The 21,665-nt window shown below is 40.9% G+C and overlaps 1 protein-coding gene across 5 annotated transcripts in view; it reads left to right on the top strand.

Annotated features, from left to right (window-relative positions):
• The window catches only part of UNC13B (unc-13 homolog B), a 463,085-nt gene that overhangs the window by 109,969 nt on the left and 331,451 nt on the right, over positions 1-21,665 (top strand). For all 5 annotated transcript variants that reach the window (XM_063453773.1, XM_063453772.1, XM_063453770.1 and 2 more), the window contains exons 2-3: positions 2,299-2,328; positions 20,172-20,271. In XM_063453773.1, the coding sequence (XP_063309843.1) occupies positions 2,299-2,328; positions 20,172-20,271 (130 nt within the window). The remainder of the gene's footprint in view (positions 1-2,298; positions 2,329-20,171; positions 20,272-21,665) is intronic.

Here is a 21,665-nt window from a genome sequence, read left to right as displayed (position 1 = left end):
GGCAGACCGTGTCATAAAGGGGTGTGGCTAGACTCCGTGGAACCAGGAAGTAAGAGGATACCGTAGTTAAGGCATTACATTTATAGTTGTTAGCCTCCCATGATTGTAGTGCTGCAGAAATTGTCACTCCTGCAATGCATTTGCTGTATGAGAGGCTGTTAGTGAGCAGATGGGAAATGATCCGTTCCTCTTCCTATCCAGCCTCACACACAGACACTGGATGAGCTGAGACAGCATTGAGTTTTACATTCTTTGTAACTCTTCCTGCAGCTCTGCTGTCAATCTTTGTAACTGTTCCTGCAACTCTGCGGTCAATCATGGAGGCTTCCTGACTGGGCAACAGAGGACACTGGCCAAGGCTCCTTCGTATTTATCTTCCCATCGACCCACTTAAGCTCCAACAAATGCAAATTTTAAGGGCTGAAAACAAGCACGTCATAGGCGGCAGGTGGCTACTTTGCCTAATGGGACACTTATCCCCCTGGTTTTAAACATTAATATATGCATGATTTTCTATTTGTTGATATATTCAATGTGTCAGTGGGTTCATTGAATGCTGGAGTATGTATTATTTCATTTCTATGAAAACCTGAGTCTCTTTGCTGCACTGATGGAGACAGGCTTCATAAATTTGCGAACAACTGATTGTCTGTCTGAAAGTGTGCAGCTTAATTCTTGATTTGATGAGTGTCAAAGGGCTCCCTGGAGCCTGACGAGATAGATTAATGTTATGCTTTCAAAGACTTACTTGTATATGGAGTATAAGTGGTAATACGTGCATGTTCATATTAGACCTCTGCATTCCAGCTCCCTGCTGTACAAAGTATACACTAGGGTTGTCCCCAATGCAATTTGCTAGATTGCTTCAACACTGAACTACTCTTAACTATCTGGAGGTTGGAAAGCTCTTAAACAGACATTAATGCCTCAGATAACATTTAGGTTATACAAAAAGAGAATGTCTAGGAAAGTTCAGATGAATTTATGTTATAGTTTTGGACTGTACTTATTTTTAGTTTCTGCTTTGGTAAATGTACACTATAGAGATGACTATGAGCGGTCATTAGGTTATCTGTGAATTTTCTGGTCACTGACTGTAATTTCAAATCCACCTCCATTCTGATTGACTTAAACTTTTGTCTTCTTGCAGCTCATGTTATATACTTGACCATAACCCATTCCTCCCAGCATTCCAGAATTTGGCAGGACATTCACAATTTTAGGGTCCTGTCCTGAGTTTGTTCCCTGTCTCCAAAATGCATAGCACGAACCACATCATAAGTTGTGCTAGGACCCTCCGGAGAGCAGGGTGCATATGCCCCCTTAGGGAGTTAACCTCAATTTAGGAGTTAAATCACTTTGTTTATGCAGCCCCAGGCACATGTCCTAGGATGTGACTTACAAAGCCTTACTAAACACTTCCTGTAAAGAGTTCTCATGTTTATACTTCCTATATTGCAAATTCCCTTTAACTTAGATTGTATCTCCTGCTCTGTTAATCATTTGCTAGACCCTGCAGGAGCCTCCTATATGCAATTAAAGTTTACACTCAGGAGACAAACGTCTAAAGTAAGTTACATCTGATTTGAAAGTGAAAACAACTTTTTTTTTCTTCTCACTTTTTTGTGCAGACTGTTTGAGTCACAGCAAGGGGCGGAGTGACTAGGGCTGCATAAACAGAAACAAAAGTGATTTTACTTCTAAATGGCAAAGCATTTAGCAGTTAGACTACAGGGACGTGATATATACACTGGAACTGTTTCATAAAGCTAAAGTTATGTTTGTGTCTATACTATTCTTTTAAATGCCAAGTTATTTACCTGTCAGATCCTACGCTGAATTTTGGCCCACCATGTATTTTATATATACGGTATTTGAATTTGCCACAGGTGGAAGCCATTTATATTAATGTATTAATGTAACTTATTGGGAGCTTCTAACAAAGGCTTCACCTTCCCATTTAGGAGAATAAAGAAATTATTATCCTGTCTGATAGCCCCCCCCCCCCGGTGCACTCAGAACTGGTCATCCTCTCCTTTGTGGATTATATGCCGCTTTAAGCTTCTTTTGCCAAGTAATGCTTAGGGGTTATCTACTTAAAACTTTTTATTTTCCTTTTTTTCATGTAATTTATATATATTTATCACAGCTGTTCTTAAACATGTATACTATGAAACTAAAATAAAACCCACTTTGTATTCATATAATCATATGTATGTTGAAATATTGAATGCTATTGTGAATTGTTTTATTTGTATCATATTGTTATTAATGCATTTTTTTCTTTATTATTTGCAGTTAAAAAGGCTGAATTGCAAGGGCCACCAGGTAAGATTATGAATGTGAATATATATATATTTTTTCCTATTATAAATGTGCAAAACTGAAGCTGGGAGGGAGTAGAAAAATAAAAAAAAAAACACATTAACCCCTTAAGGACCAAAGTTCTGGAATAAAAGGGAATTATGACATGTCACACGTCATGTGTCCTTAAGGGGTTAAAGGAACACAATGTCAGAAATACACACATGTATTCCTGACACTATAGTTCTGATATGGCATAGGTGACCGTCTGAACTCCGATGGCGCTCAAAAGGTGATTTTACTCCCCTTCTCTCCCATGCCGTGCTGGAGTAGCTGCAGCTGGCTCTTACTGTTGGAAAACATTGGATGTTCACAGCCAATTCACTGCTTTCTCATAGGAAAGCATTGGGAGGCTTTTGCATGTGCGCAGCAAATTGCCATGCTGCTTCAATCAACATCTCGTTATAGAGATGCATTGAATCTGTGAACGCCTGTGCTGCACATTGTGCAGCACTAGACTAGAAAGCACCTCTAGTGGCCATCTGAGTGACTGGACCTAGGAAATGTTACTAGGCACAAATGTAAAAACTGCCTTTTTTATGAAAAAACGGCAGCATTTACATTAAAAATCCTTTAGGGACAGGCTATGGACACCAGATCCACTAAATTAAGCTGTAGTGTTTCTGATTACTATAGTGTCCCTGTAATAGTCCTAAAACAATCACATAACTATTAATAGCTGGTCTTCTGGTATTTTTACGTAGTTCATTCTCTAGAGTTTAGATGAGGGCTAGAAACATATTTTTTATTTATTGGGAAAATATAAAAATCACAGAATGCTAAAAAATTATCACCTTTGAGATACAGTCCGTGTCATGCATAGTGGTGGTGATTCATTGTTCAGTGTAAAATATTGTCAGTCAATGTATTGTATATTCATTGTTCATTTTTAAGAATATTGTCAATCACTGTGTAGTGCATGCATGGAATGATTACCCAGTAAATGTGCCATGATTAACTTTTAAAATAAGTCAATCATGTGTATGGGAAACAATGTGTTAAAACTTCTTGGTGTGTGTAAGATACACTGAAATAGTACAGCAATTAAGATGTAAAAAAAAAAAAAAGTTTTATTTTGCTGTTTATAAACCAAGTGACGTAGAGGAACCAGGTACTGCTCCGTGAGATCATGTTTGCTACCTGTCCTTACCAGGCTGCCAGAGTTGAATACCGTATATGTATATTTCAAGTTTATTAAAGGGTCATTCACTTAAAATTTTGAGAGTGATTTTAGATGCTATTCTATTTTTGGGGCACTATGTATAAAACATTATATTCTGTTTGGTCTCAAACTAATTGTCTGGATTCACAGAAATGAACTGATTTCTGTACATAAGTATGTAGCATTGTACATTTTTCAGCCAGGTTTTGGAATATAGTAATTCCCCTTCATGAAACTGGGATTTCTACACCCCTGCCCCCCACAAGGACTGGGCTATGCAGAAAAGTGATATAATCCTAGATGAAACCTAAACCATTTTGTAATCGGGTTTGAGAGCCAAATAAAATTTGTAGTGGATTTTCAATTTCCATACCAAAAGCTCTATTGGGATAGAAAGACTGGTACTTTACTATTAAAGGGAGAATTGTGTTTTTTTTGTGTTAATTTTCCCTTTTTGTTTTATCTGTCTGTTGGTATGTATATTTATTTGTGAAATAATTTGGATCTGTATGTGTTTTGACTCTTTATTAAGAACAAATCTTCCTTTATTAAGTTCTAGAATCGTACTATGATTAAATAGGCACTGCTACTAAACTGTTTTGTGGATTTCTAAGTCTGCTTTGGGGGTAACACATACTCGATTTATAAATTGCTTTAGTGGTGACAGCTTTTATAGGTTTTAAGAAGGATTGCTTTTTTTATTGTTCTTTTCAGTCTAGTGCAAATAGTGATTATTAACCCTTTCACCCAGTCATGTGCCTTTCTGAGAGTAGTAGTGTCACGCGGTTGTCACCAATCTCATTTTGTGTGTGTCTCTTACTTCTCCCTCCAGCCCCTTTGTGTGTGTCTCTTCTCCTTGAGCCCCATTGCCTGTCTCTTACTTCCCCTCGAGCCCCTTTGCCTGTCTCTTACTTCCCCTCGTGCCCCTTTGCCTGTCTCTTACTTCCCCCGTGCCCCTTTGCCTGTCTCTTACTTCCCCTCGAGCCCCTTTGCCTGTCTCTTACTTCCCCTCCAGCCCCTTTGCCTGTCTCTTACTTCCCCTCGAGCCCCTTTGCCTGTCTCTTACTTCCCCTCGAGCCCCTTTGCCTGTCTCTTACTTCCCCTCCAGCCCCTTTGCCTGTCTCTTACTTCCCCTCCAGCCCCTTTGCCTGTCTCTTACTTCCCCTCCAGCCCCTTTGCCTGTCTTAACTTCCCCTCGTGCCCCTTTGCCTGTCTCTTACTTCCCCTCGAGCCCCTTTGCCTGTCTCTTACTTCCCCTCGAGCCCCTTTGCCTGTCTCTTACTTCCCCTCGAGCCCCTTTGCCTGTCTCTTACTTCCCCTCGAGCCCCTTTGCCTGTCTCTTACTTCCCCTCCAGCCCCTTTGCCTGTCTCTTACTTCCCCTCCAGCCCCTTTGCCTGTCTCTTACTTCCCCTCCAGCCCCTTTGCCTGTCTCTTACTTCCCCTCCAGCCCCTTTGCCTGTCTCTTACTTCCCCTCCAGCCCCTTTGCCTGTCTCTTACTTCCCCTCCAGCCCCTTTGCCTGTCTCTTACTTCCCCTCCAGCCCCTTTGCCTGTCTCTTACTTTACCTACAGCCCTTTTGCGTGTCTCTTACTTTACCTACAGCCCTTTTGCGTGCCTTTTACCTCGCTTCCTGCAGTAGATATTCAGGAGTCATTATGTTCTGTAGTTCATAGCATCCATACGTAGATCAGCGGTGACTTGCATTCTTTTGTGGCATGTCTCTGCATTTGGCAGATTTCTGCTAATACCATAATCCATGCTCATTATTCTGTCTTGCAACAGCTCCAATTCACTTAATCCTTGCAAGAAAAAACAAAACCTGTAAAATTTTCATGTGCTGTTGCCATGTAATAGTGATAACTATCCCAACATTTTTTTTATTTTTTTTTTACAGAACGTTTATCTATATATACATACTCTTTTTCAGGTAGTTTAAAATGTTGTTCTATATGTATTTTGTTAGACTTTGATATATATCACATACAAGATCCCGGACACTCACTCATTCACTAAACAGCAATTTCAAAGCTCACAGAATGTAATAATGTAATATTTTAATTTATTTTTTTAAACACCTTACCTAGCTGAAATAACGGGGGTTTAATTACAGTATATAATCATATATTGCAAAATATTTATATACACACACACACAAAAGCATTGAAACACACCTTAAAGGACCACTGTGGGCACCCAGACCATTTCAGCTCAATTAAGTGGTCTGGGTGCCAGGTCTAGTGTTAACCCTGCAGCTGTAAACATAGCAGTTTCAGAGAAACTGCTATGTTTACACTAGGGTTAATCCAGCCTCTAGTGGCTGTCTCACTGACAGCCGCTAGAGGCGCTTCTGCGCTTCTCACTGTGAAAATCACAGTGAGAAGGAGCTGGACGTCTATAGAAAAGCATTGAGGAAATGCTTTCCTACGGACTGTTTGAATGCGGTGCTGACATTCGGTGCTGACGTCGGCAGAGGGAGGAGAGTTCCCCAGCCCCAAGGAAGCCCGGCGCTGGAGAAAGGCAAGTGTTTAACCCCTTCAGCCCAGCAGGAGTGGGACCCTGAGCATGGGGGGTGGGGACCTAAAGACCATATAGTGCCAGGAAAACGAATTTGAAGTTCCCATGGCCTAGCACTGCATGCAAGCCTCACATCACCAAATACAAGGCCAAGCGTCTGATCGAGTGGTGTAAAAGAAGTCACCACTTGACTCTGGTGCAGTGGAAACATGTTCTGTTTAGTGACAAATCACGCTTCTCTGTTTGGCTGTCTGATGGATGTGTCTGGGTTTGGCAGGTGCCAGTAAAACATTACAAGTTTGACTGACTTGTGCCCTCTGTAAAGCTTAGGAGGGATAATAGTATGGGGCTGTTTTACAGGGTTGGGGCTATGCCCTTTATTTCCAGTGTAGAGAAATTTGAATGTTTCTGCATACCAAGATATTTTGGACTATTTTATGCTTCAAACTTTGGGGGATCAGTTTGAGAGAAGACCCTTTTCTATTCCAGCATGACTTTGCCCCAGTGCACAAAGCATGGCCCATAAAGATATGATTGGATGAATTTGGTGTGGAAGAACTTGACTGGCCTGCACGGAGCGTTGGTCTTAATCTCATCAAACAATTTTGGAATAAACTGTAATGGAGTTTTCAAGCAGGCCAGCTCGTTCAACATCAGTGCCTGACCTTACACATTCTCTAATGGAAAATTTGCACAGAAACACTCCGAAATCTTGTGGAAAGCCTTCCCAGAAGAATGGAAGCTGTTTGTATGCTGTCATCGTCATAATTGGGCCTACCTCCTGAAGCAGATGTCAAAGATCATTGAAGAATTTAAATGTTTTTTTTTTTTTAATTCTTTTTGTTGCGCAGGAGGGTACAAAAGCATTGATAAACACCACAACAGCGTACAAGTAGATTTAAACAGGCTAAACTGTGGCATAGATAGTAGCGCATTTTTAGTTTGTAGATACAGGCTTTTTTGCAGATAAGCATACAACATTAACAGGTTCAGGCTTAGACAACAGGCATTGCAGGTTTGATCTTTTATATAATGTAGTCATGTTTAAACTATATAGAGATATATTCGTTTAGCTATCCTGCCCTGCACATTGTTAGTGGCCTTAACTCATGTCTAGAGAGGCTTTATGCAGAGAGTGGGTGCGTGAGTGGATAGACTATAGAGGCCTAAATAAGATTACTCTTAAGAATGCTGCCCCATACCCTTGATAACAGAACTCTTTGACAAGCTTCGTGGTTCTAAACAATTTACCAAACTAGATCTTCGAGGAGCATACAATCTTGTTCGCATCAAAGAGGGAGATGAGTGGATGATGGCATTCAACACCCAAAGTGGACATTATGAATACACCGTTATGCCCTTCGGTCTGTGTAACGCCCCTGCCGTCTTCCAAGATCTCATCAATTTTGTTTTAAGGAACTATTTACACACGTGTGCTATTGTATATCTCATATACTCATTCACTCTCCTGATATACAAACTCATCACAGACAGGTCAGAAACATATTACAGACACTTCTTGCCAATGGCTTGTATTGTAAACTCGAGAAATGTTTATTTGATCAAACTTCCATTCACTTTTTGGGTTACATAATACCTGCCAAAGGGTTTCAAATGGACCCTAAAAACTATCCTCCATTCTGGAATGGCCTTTACCCATTGGACTAAAGTCCATACAGAGATTCATAGGGTTCGCTAATTATTATAGACGGTTTATCAAAAACTTCTCTCAGATAATAGCTCCAATTACCGCTATGACGAAGAAGGGAGCGGATCACGTCTATTGGTCAATAGACGCTAAGGCATCCTTTGCTCGCTTAAAGAAAGCTTTTGCATCTGCTCCTGTCCTGGTACACCCAAATCCTTCTAGACCCTTCATCCTTGAAGTAGATGCCTCTGAATCTGGTGTGGGAGCTATACTTTCCCAGAGGGAGTCTCCAACTGCTCTGTTGCATCCTTGTGTTTTTTTTCTCATAAATTAACACCTGCAGAAAATAATTACGATATAGGTAATAGAGAATTATTAGCGATAATCTTAGCTCTTAAAGAATGGCGTCACTTACTTGAAGGTTCTTCTGTACCTCTCATGATTCTTACTGATCATAGTTTATCAGAATTTATCATATTTGAGTGACACCAAAATACTTTCTTCCAGACAGGCACGCTGGGCTCTTTTTCTTTCCCATTTTAACTATATAATCTCATATCGACCAGGGAATCGTAATATCAAGGCCGATTCACTGTCCAGACAATTTGCCACTCTCGATAAGGAGGAGGAAATAACTGAACCCGTTATACCCCCTGAGAGAATCATAGCAGTAACTAGAACCAGAGTTTCCTCTCCCCTTCTGCACAAAATTCAAAAGGCTCAAGATAGGGCACCGGTTGACAAACCTGCTGAGAAATATTTTGTTCCTCTTAATTTAAGATAAGTAATTTTGCCACTACCATGACCGTAAAATGGCTGGACACATGAGGGTGTCCAAGACTAGCGATTTAATCACCCGGCAATATTGGTGGCCGTCCCTCAGGAAAGACGTAACAGCCTATGTATCGTCCTGTGATGTTTGTTCTCAGTCCAAACCTTCTCATCAAGTACCGTGTGGTCTTCTGCATCCTCTTCCTCTGACGTCTGTTCCATGGTCACAATTATCTATGGATTTTATTGTAGAACTGCCACCATTGAAAGGTTTTACTGTTATTTTGGTTATTGTTGATCGTTTCTCTAAGATGGCGCACTTTATTCCCTTAAAGAAGTTGCCGTCTTTGGCTGAATTAGCCAACATATTTTCTAAAGAAATAATACGTTTACACGGTATGCCTGACATAATTGTGTCTGATAGGGGCTCACAATTTATCTCCGAGTTTTGGAGGGGCTTTTGCAAAGACATGGGTATTGAGCTAGCTGAACGGTGCTGCTGAACGGACTAATCAAAGCCTCAAGCAATACCTCCGCTGCTTTATGTCTCAACTCCAAGACAACTGGGCTGACCTTCTTTCCTGGGCTGAATTTGCCAGAAATAATGCCAAACATTCTGCCTCTGGCCACAGTCCCTTCTTCGTCACGTATGGTCGTCATCCAAATTTACTCCTGGATTTGTTCTCATACAATGGAATGCCGGTTCTGGATGAGCACTTGTCTACCATACAGGAAACTTGGAGAAGGGTTCATGCCATCTTGGAGAAGACTTCTCTTACTCAGAAATCCTTTGCTGATAGGCACCGTAGAGCAGCACCTTCTTATGTTACGGGTCATAGGGTCTGGTTATCTACACGTAATATCCGTTTGCGTGTCCCTTCCATGAAATTAGGCCCTAAATATATTGGCCCCTTCAAGGTTCTACGTAGGATCAATCCTGTACCTATGCTTTGGATTTACCCAGGAACCTTCGTATACCTAACGTCTTCCACACCTCTCTATTGAAACCGTTGGTTTGCAACAGTCAAACCAACCCCGTTTTCGTCCTCCGCCCATCTTGGTTCATGGTCAGGAGGAGTACGAGATCCTACACATCATCGATTCCCGTGTCTCACGTGGATCGTTTCAGTACTTAGTCCATTGGAGGTGTTATGGACCCAAAGAACGCTCGTGGGTTCCTGCTTCTGAAGTTCATGCGCCCCGACTTGTTCGTGCTTTCCATGCTAGGTTTCCTTCTCGCCCTTCTGGTGTTCCTCCAGTGGGCGTTCCTTCAGGGGGGGATTCAGTCATACCTCCTTGCGGCCCGCGCCGCTCCGTTCCCGCCGTCCTTCCTGCTCCGCCGGGCTGTGCTGTTCTCCGTCCGGCTTCACGCACTCAGGTGCGCGCGCGCCGTTTCTTAAAGGGGACAGCACTCAGGTAGTCAACTCTATTTATAATCTACCCTACTCTATCCCTAACCTATCAGAGATCACTCAGCCCTATTTATACCTCCTTCTTACATCACTTCCTTGCCCTGTCTTGGTTTCTTACAGCCCGAGAGTGCGTTCCGTTTACTTGTGTTTCCTTGGTATCTGACTTCGGCTTGTCTTCTGGTTATTCTTATCTCTGGCTTCCTTGACCTTTGGCTTTGTTTTCCGTTTACGCTTCCTGCTCTAACCCTGACCTTTGCTCGTCTGACGTTCCTAATTCTTATTTCTTATCACGTTAAGCCCGGCCATTTTAAGGACCGGTAATACGTTTATCTGGGGTTGCCTCTCTTGTCCCTTAGTTTGCGTGTTGGGGAGCTTAACCTTGACATAGAGTCCCCTACCACCACAACCTGTCTAGACTTCCTTACCCTCTCAACCCCACCCGTACTAGAGGGGCTGTTCCCACGGCTGTTAGCAGGAACAGCTTCCTGCAGTACAGCTACTCCTGAGCTGATGCTCCCAACATCTTCACTCAAACGGGCAAATCTGTGAGGCTGCATGAGATCAGGACTAGCTAAACCTTTTCTCTGCCCTCCCCCCGCTTCCTCGCCCCACTGTCACCCAGCTACGTGCTTGTTCCCCATCTGTCTTATCTCCTCCCTCTCCACTACCTGTCCCCAGCAGACTCCTTTCAAGATTGTCAATCTCCCTCAGTGTTACAATTTGCCTCTCCAGATCTCTAATCTGAGCTTCCAGAATTGCCACTCGCTCACACCCACCACAGAGGTATGGACCCTGGACAGAATCATCCAGGCATGCATACATGCGGCATGATGTGCACGGAGTTAAACTCACAATCTAGCACTCATCCCCAGTTACAAAAAAACACACAAGTGAGCAAAAACAATATTTACCCTCTTGGTTTAAACTCCCTTGTAGGTTTCAACTCCTGTTGTTTTAACTCCTACTTAAAAGAGACTACTTTAAATAGCCTACTGTCAAGCAAACTCCAGTGAGCAAGCTCTGTGAGTCAGTAGTGGGTTTATATTGGCAATACAAATCCCACACAGGTGGAAATTAAGGGGCACTCGATTAGCCGACAGGAAGACCACAACTAGAGGTGTATTTACCTTTTCAATGTAGATATTGCAGTTTATAGGATTCAATTGGTGTAACTGTATCCAGATCATCTCTAGTGGTCCCTTAAAGTGTTAATGTCGTGTGTGGGTTTTGTTTTTTTCTTTTTCTTCATACATATATTTTAGTTTTAATTTCCTTCTGCATCTTGCATCCTTTTTTTTTTTTCTTTCAATTCTTTAGTTGTGGGCAGTGTTACAAGAGTTTGTTGTGCTTTACAAAACATAAAAAATATCATATTAAATAGTTTTGAGGTGATGAGTATGCTTTAAGCTCCGCCCATTATGAAAGATCATGCTGTATTAAAAATTTGGTGAATTTAATTAAAAAAAAAAAAAATTAAAACAATGGGAAATAGAGGAACAAAACATGAATTTAAAAACAAAACTACAAAGTGACAGTGCTGCTTTAACCCCTTTAAGGACACATGACATGTGTGGCATGTCATAATTCCCTTTTATTCCAGAAGTGTGGTCCTTAAGGGGTTAAGAGGCAGTTGTTAAGATTGCGTTTTGAAGTTACTGTTTGTACCGCAGCGTGGAAACGAGGTGCTGTAGTGTGACTGGGTGTGGTTTTCCAGGGTGGCTATAACAAGTGCTGCCTGCCAGCACCGAGCTTGAAAGAGGATTTTTACCCAGTGACCTATAAAGAAGCTTTTCTCTGACCCACAATCAGTGATTTGAAGCCCAGTTATTACCCATGACATCTGCAGTCACTTCCTGGATGGAAACCACAGGGGGTGGATTAGATTCAGTCTTCTTTAGAGTTCTGCAGCATTCCGTCAGTTTTTACTTTTACAAACCTCAAACCCTAATTTGACACCAATTAATATTCCCATATTCTCACTCTACAACTCTTCTTAAATAATCTGTCAGTCTGTAAAGGATTTCATAATACGTTGACTGCAATAATCTTTTGAAATTCCATTGTAGTCAAAATAGGAACTACATTTTCTTATGGACGAAATAGAAGTTGACAAAAGGCAAAGCTTTCACCATCAAGCTTTCGCTGTTCCCACAGTAGGTCTTGCATATCCTCCATAGACCTTATTTGCTGAACTCTCTCACATGTCTGTGACCAGACATTTAAAAAAATAAATTAAAGATCCTACCTCTGTCCCTTGCCGGGAGTGACCTTATGCAAAATGCTCAATAGAGTGTTTTACACAGAAAAGTTACCCCACTCCAAAGAGTTAAAGTGCCTCTTTAAAATTCAGACACTGTTTCAATGAACTAGGCTGCATGGGGCTTGTGGTGGGGCAATTAAGCTCAGCAGCACTGAGAAAATGATTGTGACAACAAAGGTTTGGTTTGTGTAATTTCCCAATGCCGTTCGGGAACCGAACAACCGCACAAACCAGAGACCACCCGTGTGCTTGTTAAGCCCAATTGACACCTTTTAACGATTTCCACCTCAGTGGTCTAATTGTTCATCTGGGTGGCTGCAGTTTGTTAGAACGGCCACAAGGTGGTGGCCATCTTGTTCCCGCGAACGCAGGCAGCAGTGTTTGGGCTTCGAGCTCATGGGACTAAAATCGGACACTGAAACTCCCGAACACCGCTGGACTTCCATCATCGCCTGTGTTTGTTTCTACACAACCTGGAAGGGCACTGTTCGGTGGAATAGTTCGCATGGATGAGGTGAACAAGCTACACATTGTAATTATAGATTGTGTTCGGTTATTTTATTTGTTTTTATGGATAACGAAGTTGACCGACCGCTAGCACTGATTTCATGGAACTTGTAACGGTTCGCCTATATTCTGGCTAAGTATATCCGCTGTAAGTCTCCCAAATACCAAGTGATGCAGTGATTATAGCTCCCAAGTCCCCAAACATCAGCCTAGACTTGATGAAGGGTAAAACAAATCTGTTTTATCCAGGCTCAATGGCCTGCTTTTATACAATGCAGGTCAGGGATTTTTGGATATGTTGGTCACCCAGATCAGGGCTATCTGAGCATGTGACTCTTGTGGGGTTTCCAAGGATCTTGGGGGTACTTCTGGGGTGTTTGTAAATTGTGTGTTTTTCTGTACCTGGAGATAGAGTTTGTACAATTTCTGACTCAATTATCTCTGACTGTATTGCTTGACTGTGCCTCTTCCCCTCCCTCTTTTTCCTGTCCTTTTGTTTCCCCTGCAGGGTGTTGTCCCAGGGACACTACCAGACCAGTTTAAACTAGCTGCTTTGTCCCTTCTCCATCTCCCATCAGCCCTTGCTATTGTCTGACCCCACCCTTCCTTGTACTATAGTGCTCTATGTAACCTATTGTATGTAAATGAGGCTGTTGGGGGTTTAAATGTATGTATAAATTGTAAGTGCTTGCTTGCATTAAACAGACTTACTTCATCCTCAATCTAGAGTCTTGTCTCTTATTGGGGGAAACTGCCATATCACACTACAAGGGATTGCTATAATCACTATAGTCCCTTGGATTCCCTGAGCTCTTGTAAGAGCTATTCCTGCTTGACTCTCTGGAGGAAGAGAGGTTCACCCACTGGAACCTGGAACATTGTTGTAGATCCAGGGTTGGGTAGGAGACGGCGAGACTCCAACCAAGCTGCGGCGGTTTGTGAGGTCTGCAGTGCTGATGGTGTCTGGTGGAATGCTTGGAGTCCTCGGGGAGCATTAGGAGCATATGTCGGCAGGGTACCCAACCGGGGTACAGGAAGCTCAGTTACACATACGAACAAACCTACCGAATGGTGCTCTCCTGATGTGTGTATGGAAGGAGCTGGCGTTTGTCCAAGTTCAGCCGTGTTCGGGAGTTTCAGTATCCAATTTTAGTTCCACGCGATCAACGCCCAAACACCGCTGCCTGCATTCTCGCAAACAAGATGGCCACCACACAGTTCCCACGTGTTCATGCATACGAACGTCTGCCACCCAGCCGCACAATTAGAACTCACACTGTTTGCAGTGTCAGGAGAGGTTAACAAGGGTTAATAAGATCAGAGGTGGTCCGCAGTTCATGGGTTGGTTTGGTTTCCCGTACAGTTCAAGGGAATCCCATGAACCAAGTATTTTAATAGCCTTTTAGCATGGCCTTTTAGTCAGTGGGCAGGAGGCTAGCCTCCACACTCCTCCAGAAGAAAGTGGCGAACGTCCAGGCAAAGAAGCGTTCGTCACAGAACTATTTTGGGCTTAAGCCACATGTGGGGTCTGTCAAAAAACATGAAAAATACAAACCCCTGAACTGATCTGTGTGATTTTTGGATATGTTGGTCACCCAGATCAGGGCTATCAGGGGTAACTTTTGTTGTGGTTTTTTTATGTGTATTTTGGAGTGTTCTATAAATTGTTATATTTTCTGTCCCTAAGAGACAATTAGATTATAAGTGTCTGCTCAGGTAATTAACGCTCAGGCACAGAGGATCCTGGGAGGGATTTCCCTGTAATGTTGGATTGGAAACCCCTTGTAGGGGCTATTGCGTAAAAGCAGGCCGTCTGACCAGACTAAAGCATTCCAGCTTGTACTCCCAGAACTATGTGTTGTCTGGTTACTGGGAGGGGAAAGGGCTAATCACTCCAGTGTGGAGGATTCAGTGGGGAAAGTCCTTGTAAGGACTCCAGCTCCCAGGACTGTGTGTCGTCCAGTCCATGGGCGTGGATAGAGCATCCCCAAGATGGAGAGGTTCCAGGACCCCAGTCAAGTCCCGGTGACTGGGGGGGCAGAAGCGCTGCGGTTCGTCCCCTGTTCCAGCTAGGAACTAGTCCTTTGGCGGAGGTACCCAGCCAGGGTACAGGAAGCTCCGTTACAATGATGTTCAACCATAACTTGTCTACACACCTTTCGGCTTCATAGTGTATAACATCATTTTTTATCTCTGTTGGTTTTCTTCTACTTCTTGGCACATTAAGATTTCAATTTACAGCTAAATTTCTTTCATCTGGCAGTAAATCCCCTGCAAGGGAACCTGAGCTTGATGTGTGGGGCATCCTTGAATGGTTCTTTAAAGATCCAATATGTTCCTCACACATTTATTCCATGTCACGTTCTATAAATCCATGTTGTGTCTGAGCAGGCACCCCATTTGATTTCATTGCATATCCATTAATATTTTAGATCTTCCCTCGCTTCACAGGTTAGACAGGCTGGTAATTCTCAGGTGGCTCCTTACATCCTTCTCAGGTATTTTGCTTTCAACTCTTTGTCCCTGCTGAGAGTTTACAAAGTGTCCAGGGTCCATTAAACTTGCAAATTAGTGCAATATATTTCATGTAGTGTTATCTGACAGGTCCATAACTGTGTATTGCTGTATTTTCAATGTTGGAGCCAAAGGAAGATGAACCGGCATTCTGAAAATTGATGTAGTTTCCACTAAGAATTTTTATTGTTTTACGTTACTCAGACATAAATACAGCAAGAGTTATAAGCTCAAATCCTACAATACTAGCCAGTAGCCAGGTCCTAAATGTTACCTGCAACTGCTAGCCTGAAGGGTCCCTGACCCTTCACACTTACCCGGGGTAGCTCTTTTTATGAGGCAGTCCCAGACTACCCTTGGTAGTCACTTCCTGTGTACATGAAGCCGCATTCTCTCTGCACACCTAGGATTATTCTTCTCTCGTTTTAGTGGACTTTGTATGGAATAAAACGATTTTCCAGATGCTTGTGCACTGGAATTGGTGCACTAGTGTCAAGAACTTTGATCGATGGCCGGGTTAGGGTTGGGACTTTGATGTAGACTGGTCTCCGATGGGTATTCCACCATCATAGTGGGAATAATTAGACTTTGCAATATGTAATAAAGCCACACCTGGTGAATGTATTGTACCAATATCCTCCCAGTAACAAAAGATATTGAAACAATAGTAACAATTCAGAAAAAGTATTTACAACGTAACTAAAGGTTCCCAGAGCACATTACTAGCTATTCTGTAAAGAAGAAACTACACAGCACCTCGCAAACACACATAGAAATAAAGTAGAATAGAAAATAGAAAAAAAGGAAATCAAAAAGAAGAAAAAAATAAAAAAAATCCTCCTCCTAAAAGTCTTTTTTTTTAATCGCATTAGCGCTATAATATTGGTTACTGTGGCACTGGTGGGGAGTAAGGTAATTTTACCAAAGATCCAAAAGTGGGCGGTAGGTATTAAAAGGTTTACTACCCATGGCTTAAAGGAACACTATAGCATTAGGAATACAAATGTGTATTCCTAATGTTATAGTGCCATAGTCCCCATTTAGGTGACTGTACCCACCCTTGCAAGGGTTGAAAGTAAGCTCTTCAAAAGTGTAAGGGACACTACAGTAACCGGAACAACTACAGCTTATACTATTTGTTCTGGTGAGTAGAATCATTACCTTCAGACTTTTTGCTGTAAACACGGTATTTTCAGAAAAAAGGCAGTGTTTACATTACAGCCTAGTGATAACTCCACTGGCCACTCCTCATGGCTGTTTGAGGTGCTTCCTGGGGCAGTGCTGCACAGTGTGACTGGCATTCAGTGTGTCTACCCTCTGCATGCGGACACTGAACTTTCTTTATAGTGATGCATTGAATTAACGCATCTCTATGAGGAGATGTTGGTTGGCCAGGGCTGTGTTTCGCTTGTACTGGCTCTGCCCCTGATCTGCCTCCTTGACAGTCTCAGCCAATCCAATGCTTTCCTATGGTAAAGCATTGTGATTGCCTTTGATCAACACTTCTGATGATGTCAGCCAAGCAGGCAGATCAGGGGCAGAGCCAGCAGCAGAATAAATAGGAAGATTTTACAAATCTTAGTGTACATGTTTGTACTGTGTATATGTGTTTAATACATTAGTTTGTTAACTATACATTCTTTTTTAAAATGTGAACTTGATTTATACATATTTGGGGGGAAAAAGTAAAATAAAGAATAAATATAAACACAATACACAAACACACTGTGCATATAATGCAGTGTTTATATAATGCAGTGTGTGTTTGTGTAGTGTGTATGTAATGCAGTGTGTTTGTTCACTGTGTATATAATGCACACTACACACACTGCATTATATAAACACACTACACAAACACACTGTGTATATAATGCAGTGTGTTTGTGTAGTGTGTGTATATAATGCATACTGCACACTATTATCCTACGATTATATACACACACTACACAAACACACTGCATTATATACACACACTATACAAATAAACACACTGCATTCACTACACACACACTTTGCATTTAGTATATACAGCATTCACTTTACGCACACACTGCATTCACTTTACGCACACTACACAAACACTCTGCATTCATTATATACACACTACACAAACACACACTGCATTCACTACACACACACTTTGCATTTAGTATATACAGCATTCACTTTACGCACACACTGCATTCACTTTACGCACACTACACAAACACTCTGCATTCATTATATACACACTACACAAACACACACAGCTCCCTTGTCTAAACACACTTCATCCACTACACATGGCATGTATATTTTGAGCATTTGATAAAAACACACAAGTATTATTATGGCGCTGAATTATAAAACAACAATAATTACTTATAAGCAGCACTATATACAGTGAAAAAGCTCAATCACCTATACTAAGACGATACAAAAATAAAGTGCGCTGTGCTGTGCCTTTAAGACCCAAAATAATTTTTAAACAGTGAAAACAATTAGTGCAATATTGTACAAATAAAGTGATTAAGTGCATCAGTTGTGCAACACACTTACAAATATAAGTATATAAAATGTGCAAAAATCTTTTAGTGCAACAATTTTGTGCAATAGAAAACCAATACTTAACTTTCCCAATTATGGAATTTGCTTTAAAACTTCTGTCAGCAATCCAATATGTGTCTCAAAAAGAGAAGGGAAAATGCACAATCATAGGATAATATGTTCAAATATAAATATTAAGAAAATATAAACCAAAACACTCACAAGGGTAGAGCAATTAAGTCTGCTCTAAACTATGATGGCTTCTCATGCAATTGTGCAGACTGGAAACTGTGCTGAAGTTGAAATCCTTTATTGACTCTTTTAAAAAATTGCTATATCTGGCAGGTAAGTCCCTCTTTGGCTTTCCTCCTTATGGTAAGGGCTGTGCTTTGCAGTCTCTCTTTCGGCGCCGGCTTTACGGAGTCTCTGTGTGCCGAAAATACTTCCTGGTTCCAAACACTTCCGGGAGGCGGGGCTTAGCGGCCGTCTAGCGTAATGACGTCAGAGCATGACTCGTTTCGCCGAGGGGTTCGGCTTCATCAGATCAGCTCATTATCACACCACAGTCCCATTATAAGTCCTAAAAAGGGGGCGTATTCACCCAAATAGGTCCGAAAAAACGGCTTGCTGATAGGTCAGTTCTACATGACTTATTTATTAAACACTCAACATATTTGGCTAGAGGAAGATTCACTAAACTGTTAAAATGTTAAACATAATTCAAGGTTGCAATATATTCTTTTGCAACTTTATGCAACCTAATACATAGAAATGCACACCAGTGTAAAATATTGATAAACATTGAATAATAAACAAGAAAATATTTACATTTAAAATATGAATTAAACCATAATAAAAATGGCTAAGATAATATATTTGAAAAGATGAAGAAACATAATATAAAATATAATTATAATTACTAAAAATCGGAAATGCAAAAACCACTAAAATACAAAATTATATAAAAAAAAAAGAGGAGAGATTATTATTCATAGCACTTTAAAAAGAACTTCTCAAAAGTTATAAAGAATTATGAAAAAATTAAAAAGATCAAATTCTATATTTAAACCATGTGGTCTTTAGTCTATGGACCCATTTCATTTCCTCTCTTCCTATTTTGGAAATATGGTAACCCCCGCTAAAAGATTTGTTTACTACTTCTATACCTAAAAACGTTAAACCTTTAGGGTCCTTATTGTGTTTTGATCTAAAATGTGCTGAGACACTATGTTGTGTAACTCCTTTCAAAATATTGTTAACATGCTCCCCTATTCTCTTATGGAGTGGACGTATAGTTTGCCCCACGTATTGTTGTCCACAATTTATCTTTTAATTTGCCCATGTGGACAATATTTTACACTGGTGTGCATTTCTATGTATTAGGTTGCATAAGGTTGCAAAAGAATATATTGCAACCTTGAATTATGTTTAACATTTTAACAGTTTAGTGAATCTTCCTCTAGCCAAATATGTTGAGTGTTTAATAAATAAGTCATGTAGAACTGACCTATCAGCAAGCCGTTTTTTCGGACCTATTTGGGTGAATATGCCCCCTATTTAGGACTTATAATGGGACTGTGGTGTGATAATGATCTGATGAAGCCGAACCCCTCGGCGAAACGCGTCATTACGCTAGACCAGGAAGTCCTTTCGGCACACAGAGACTCTGTAAAGCCGGCGCCGAAAGAGAGACTGCAAAGCACAGCACTTACCATAAGAAGGAAAAAGCCAAAGAGGGACTTACCTGCCAGATATAGCGATCAATAAAGGATTTAAACTTCAGCACAGTTTCCAGTCTGCATCATTGCATGAGAAGCCATCATAGTTTAGAGCAGACTTGATTGCTCTACCCTTGTGAGTGTTTTGGTTTATATTTTCTTAATATTTATATTTGAACATATTATCCTACGATTGTGCATTTTCCCGTCTCTTTTTGACACACATATTGGATTGCTGACAGAAGTTTTAAAGCAAATTCCATAATTGGGAAAGTTAAGTATTGGTTTTCTATTGCACAAAATTGTTGCACTAAAAGATTTTTGCACATTTTATATACTTATATTTATATTTGTAAGTGTGTTGCACATCTGATGCACTTAATCACTTTATTTGTACAATATTGCACTAATTGTTTTCACTGTTTAAAAATTATATTGGGTCTTAAAGGCACAGCGCACTTTATGTTTGTATCGTCTTATTTTGTGCATTTACCTTTAGGATTAGTTTATTTTTTCAAAATTGTAAATGTACAGAATATCGGTAAGTTATCGGCTATTGGCCTGAAAGTTCACAGAATATCTGTATCTGCTCTAAAAAAATCAAAATTGGTTGATCCCTAGTTGACAGGTAAGCCAACCAATCAGAGCACTCTGACAGCCAAGTCTTGAGAGAAGTCTCACTTTTTTTTTTTAGTTTGTGCTAGTTGTGTTTATATCTCTTACTGATTTCTGAACCATATCTGAACTAATTTACCAACTTTGTATTTGTTGCAGATAAATTTAATACATATGTGACCTTAAAGGTGCAGAATGTGAAGAGCACAACTGTGACGGTCAGAGGTGACCGACCCTCCTGGGAACAGGACTTCATGTTGTAAGTAATGATGAAATGTATATTAAAAGTGGTTGATCAGTGCGTCTTTACTGCGCCTGTCCTATAATCCAATCACTGTGCTGTCTTATTACATCCAACGCTGACTTTTTTTTTTAATAAGGTTTTATTTATTTTTTGCAAATGATATATATAGACTTTTGAAAACACAAGTCAAAAGATAGTACAATTTGAATTATTGTTTTGCATAGATAACCTTGGAGCATGATCATTCATTGTACAATTTGAATAAATTGAATTACTGTCTTGCAAAGATAACAATGTATCATAAGCATACATAGATAACATTGGAGCATAATTATTCATATATAAACTGCCACAGCCCAGATAACAAGGGATAGTCACGATAACCCCCTACACCATTACCGTCCAATATCTCAATTTGTTACTATATTGGGGTACAAGGGACATGGTATTATCTCATCTTCAATAATTTTCCCAGATTAGTATCCTGAGTTACTCGGGAGTAAGCTAAGTGTCATGGGGGATGTTTTGCGATTGGGTAAATGCGCCATGGTTTCCATGTCTGAGCGAACTTCGACAATTTTTTGATAACGGAGAATGTGATCTCTTCCATTTGTCTTATAAATTCAACTTTGTGTATCCATTCCCTGGCTGTAGGTGCGTTTGCCTGCTTCCATAGAGCTGGGATGAGCAGCTATGAATAGATGAGATATCAATTTGGCTGTAGGAGCCTTGACATGTGGTATAAGTGCTAAGAACAAAATGTATTCAGGGAAACAAGGAAAATTTGAGAAGGTGGTTGGTTGAATCATTGTGTGATTGCGTTTCCAGAACTTCTGGATCTCTGGACAAAGCCACGCTATAAATGTGTTTTTATGGATTTTTGCTGGTGTATAGTGCCATCGAACAATGCGTTTATAATTGCTTTCTTGGGTGCTTAGGTTAGTGGACTATGTGTGTACTCTCATGACTATAGCTTTCCACTGACTCGGTGTGATGGCCAACTGTAATTCCTCCATCCACCTCATTGTGAAGTATGGAATGATGTGGGTGTTTGCTTCTGCCAAGATAGAAACATTGTTGATAGAAGTTTATTTTTTAATGTGTGCTGTTGGCATAGTCTTTCAAATCTCGTAAGGTTCCTATTCCCTTTCGGGAGAAGGTTGGTACTGCGTATGAAATGGGATAGTTGGGAGTAGTATAGAGGCTGAATGCCTGTAGCGGCCTGACTAGGCAGCAGTTGGGAGAGGGTTTTTATCCCATTCTCATGAATGACCTTTTTCAACATAAGCACTGGAGTGTCGTGGTATAGGTGGTAATGGCTACCCGATCGCCCCTCCTGGAACAGAGGGTTATGGGTAAGTGGGTACCTAGGTACGTTGACTGTTTTTATCCAGTAATCCCTGTGCCAC

Source organism: Pelobates fuscus, chromosome 5 (genome assembly GCF_036172605.1).
Source record: "Pelobates fuscus isolate aPelFus1 chromosome 5, aPelFus1.pri, whole genome shotgun sequence".
NCBI lineage: Eukaryota > Metazoa > Chordata > Amphibia > Anura > Pelobatidae > Pelobates > Pelobates fuscus.
Note: the sequence above shows the minus strand (reverse complement) of the source record. Positions and strands in the feature narration are given on the sequence as shown.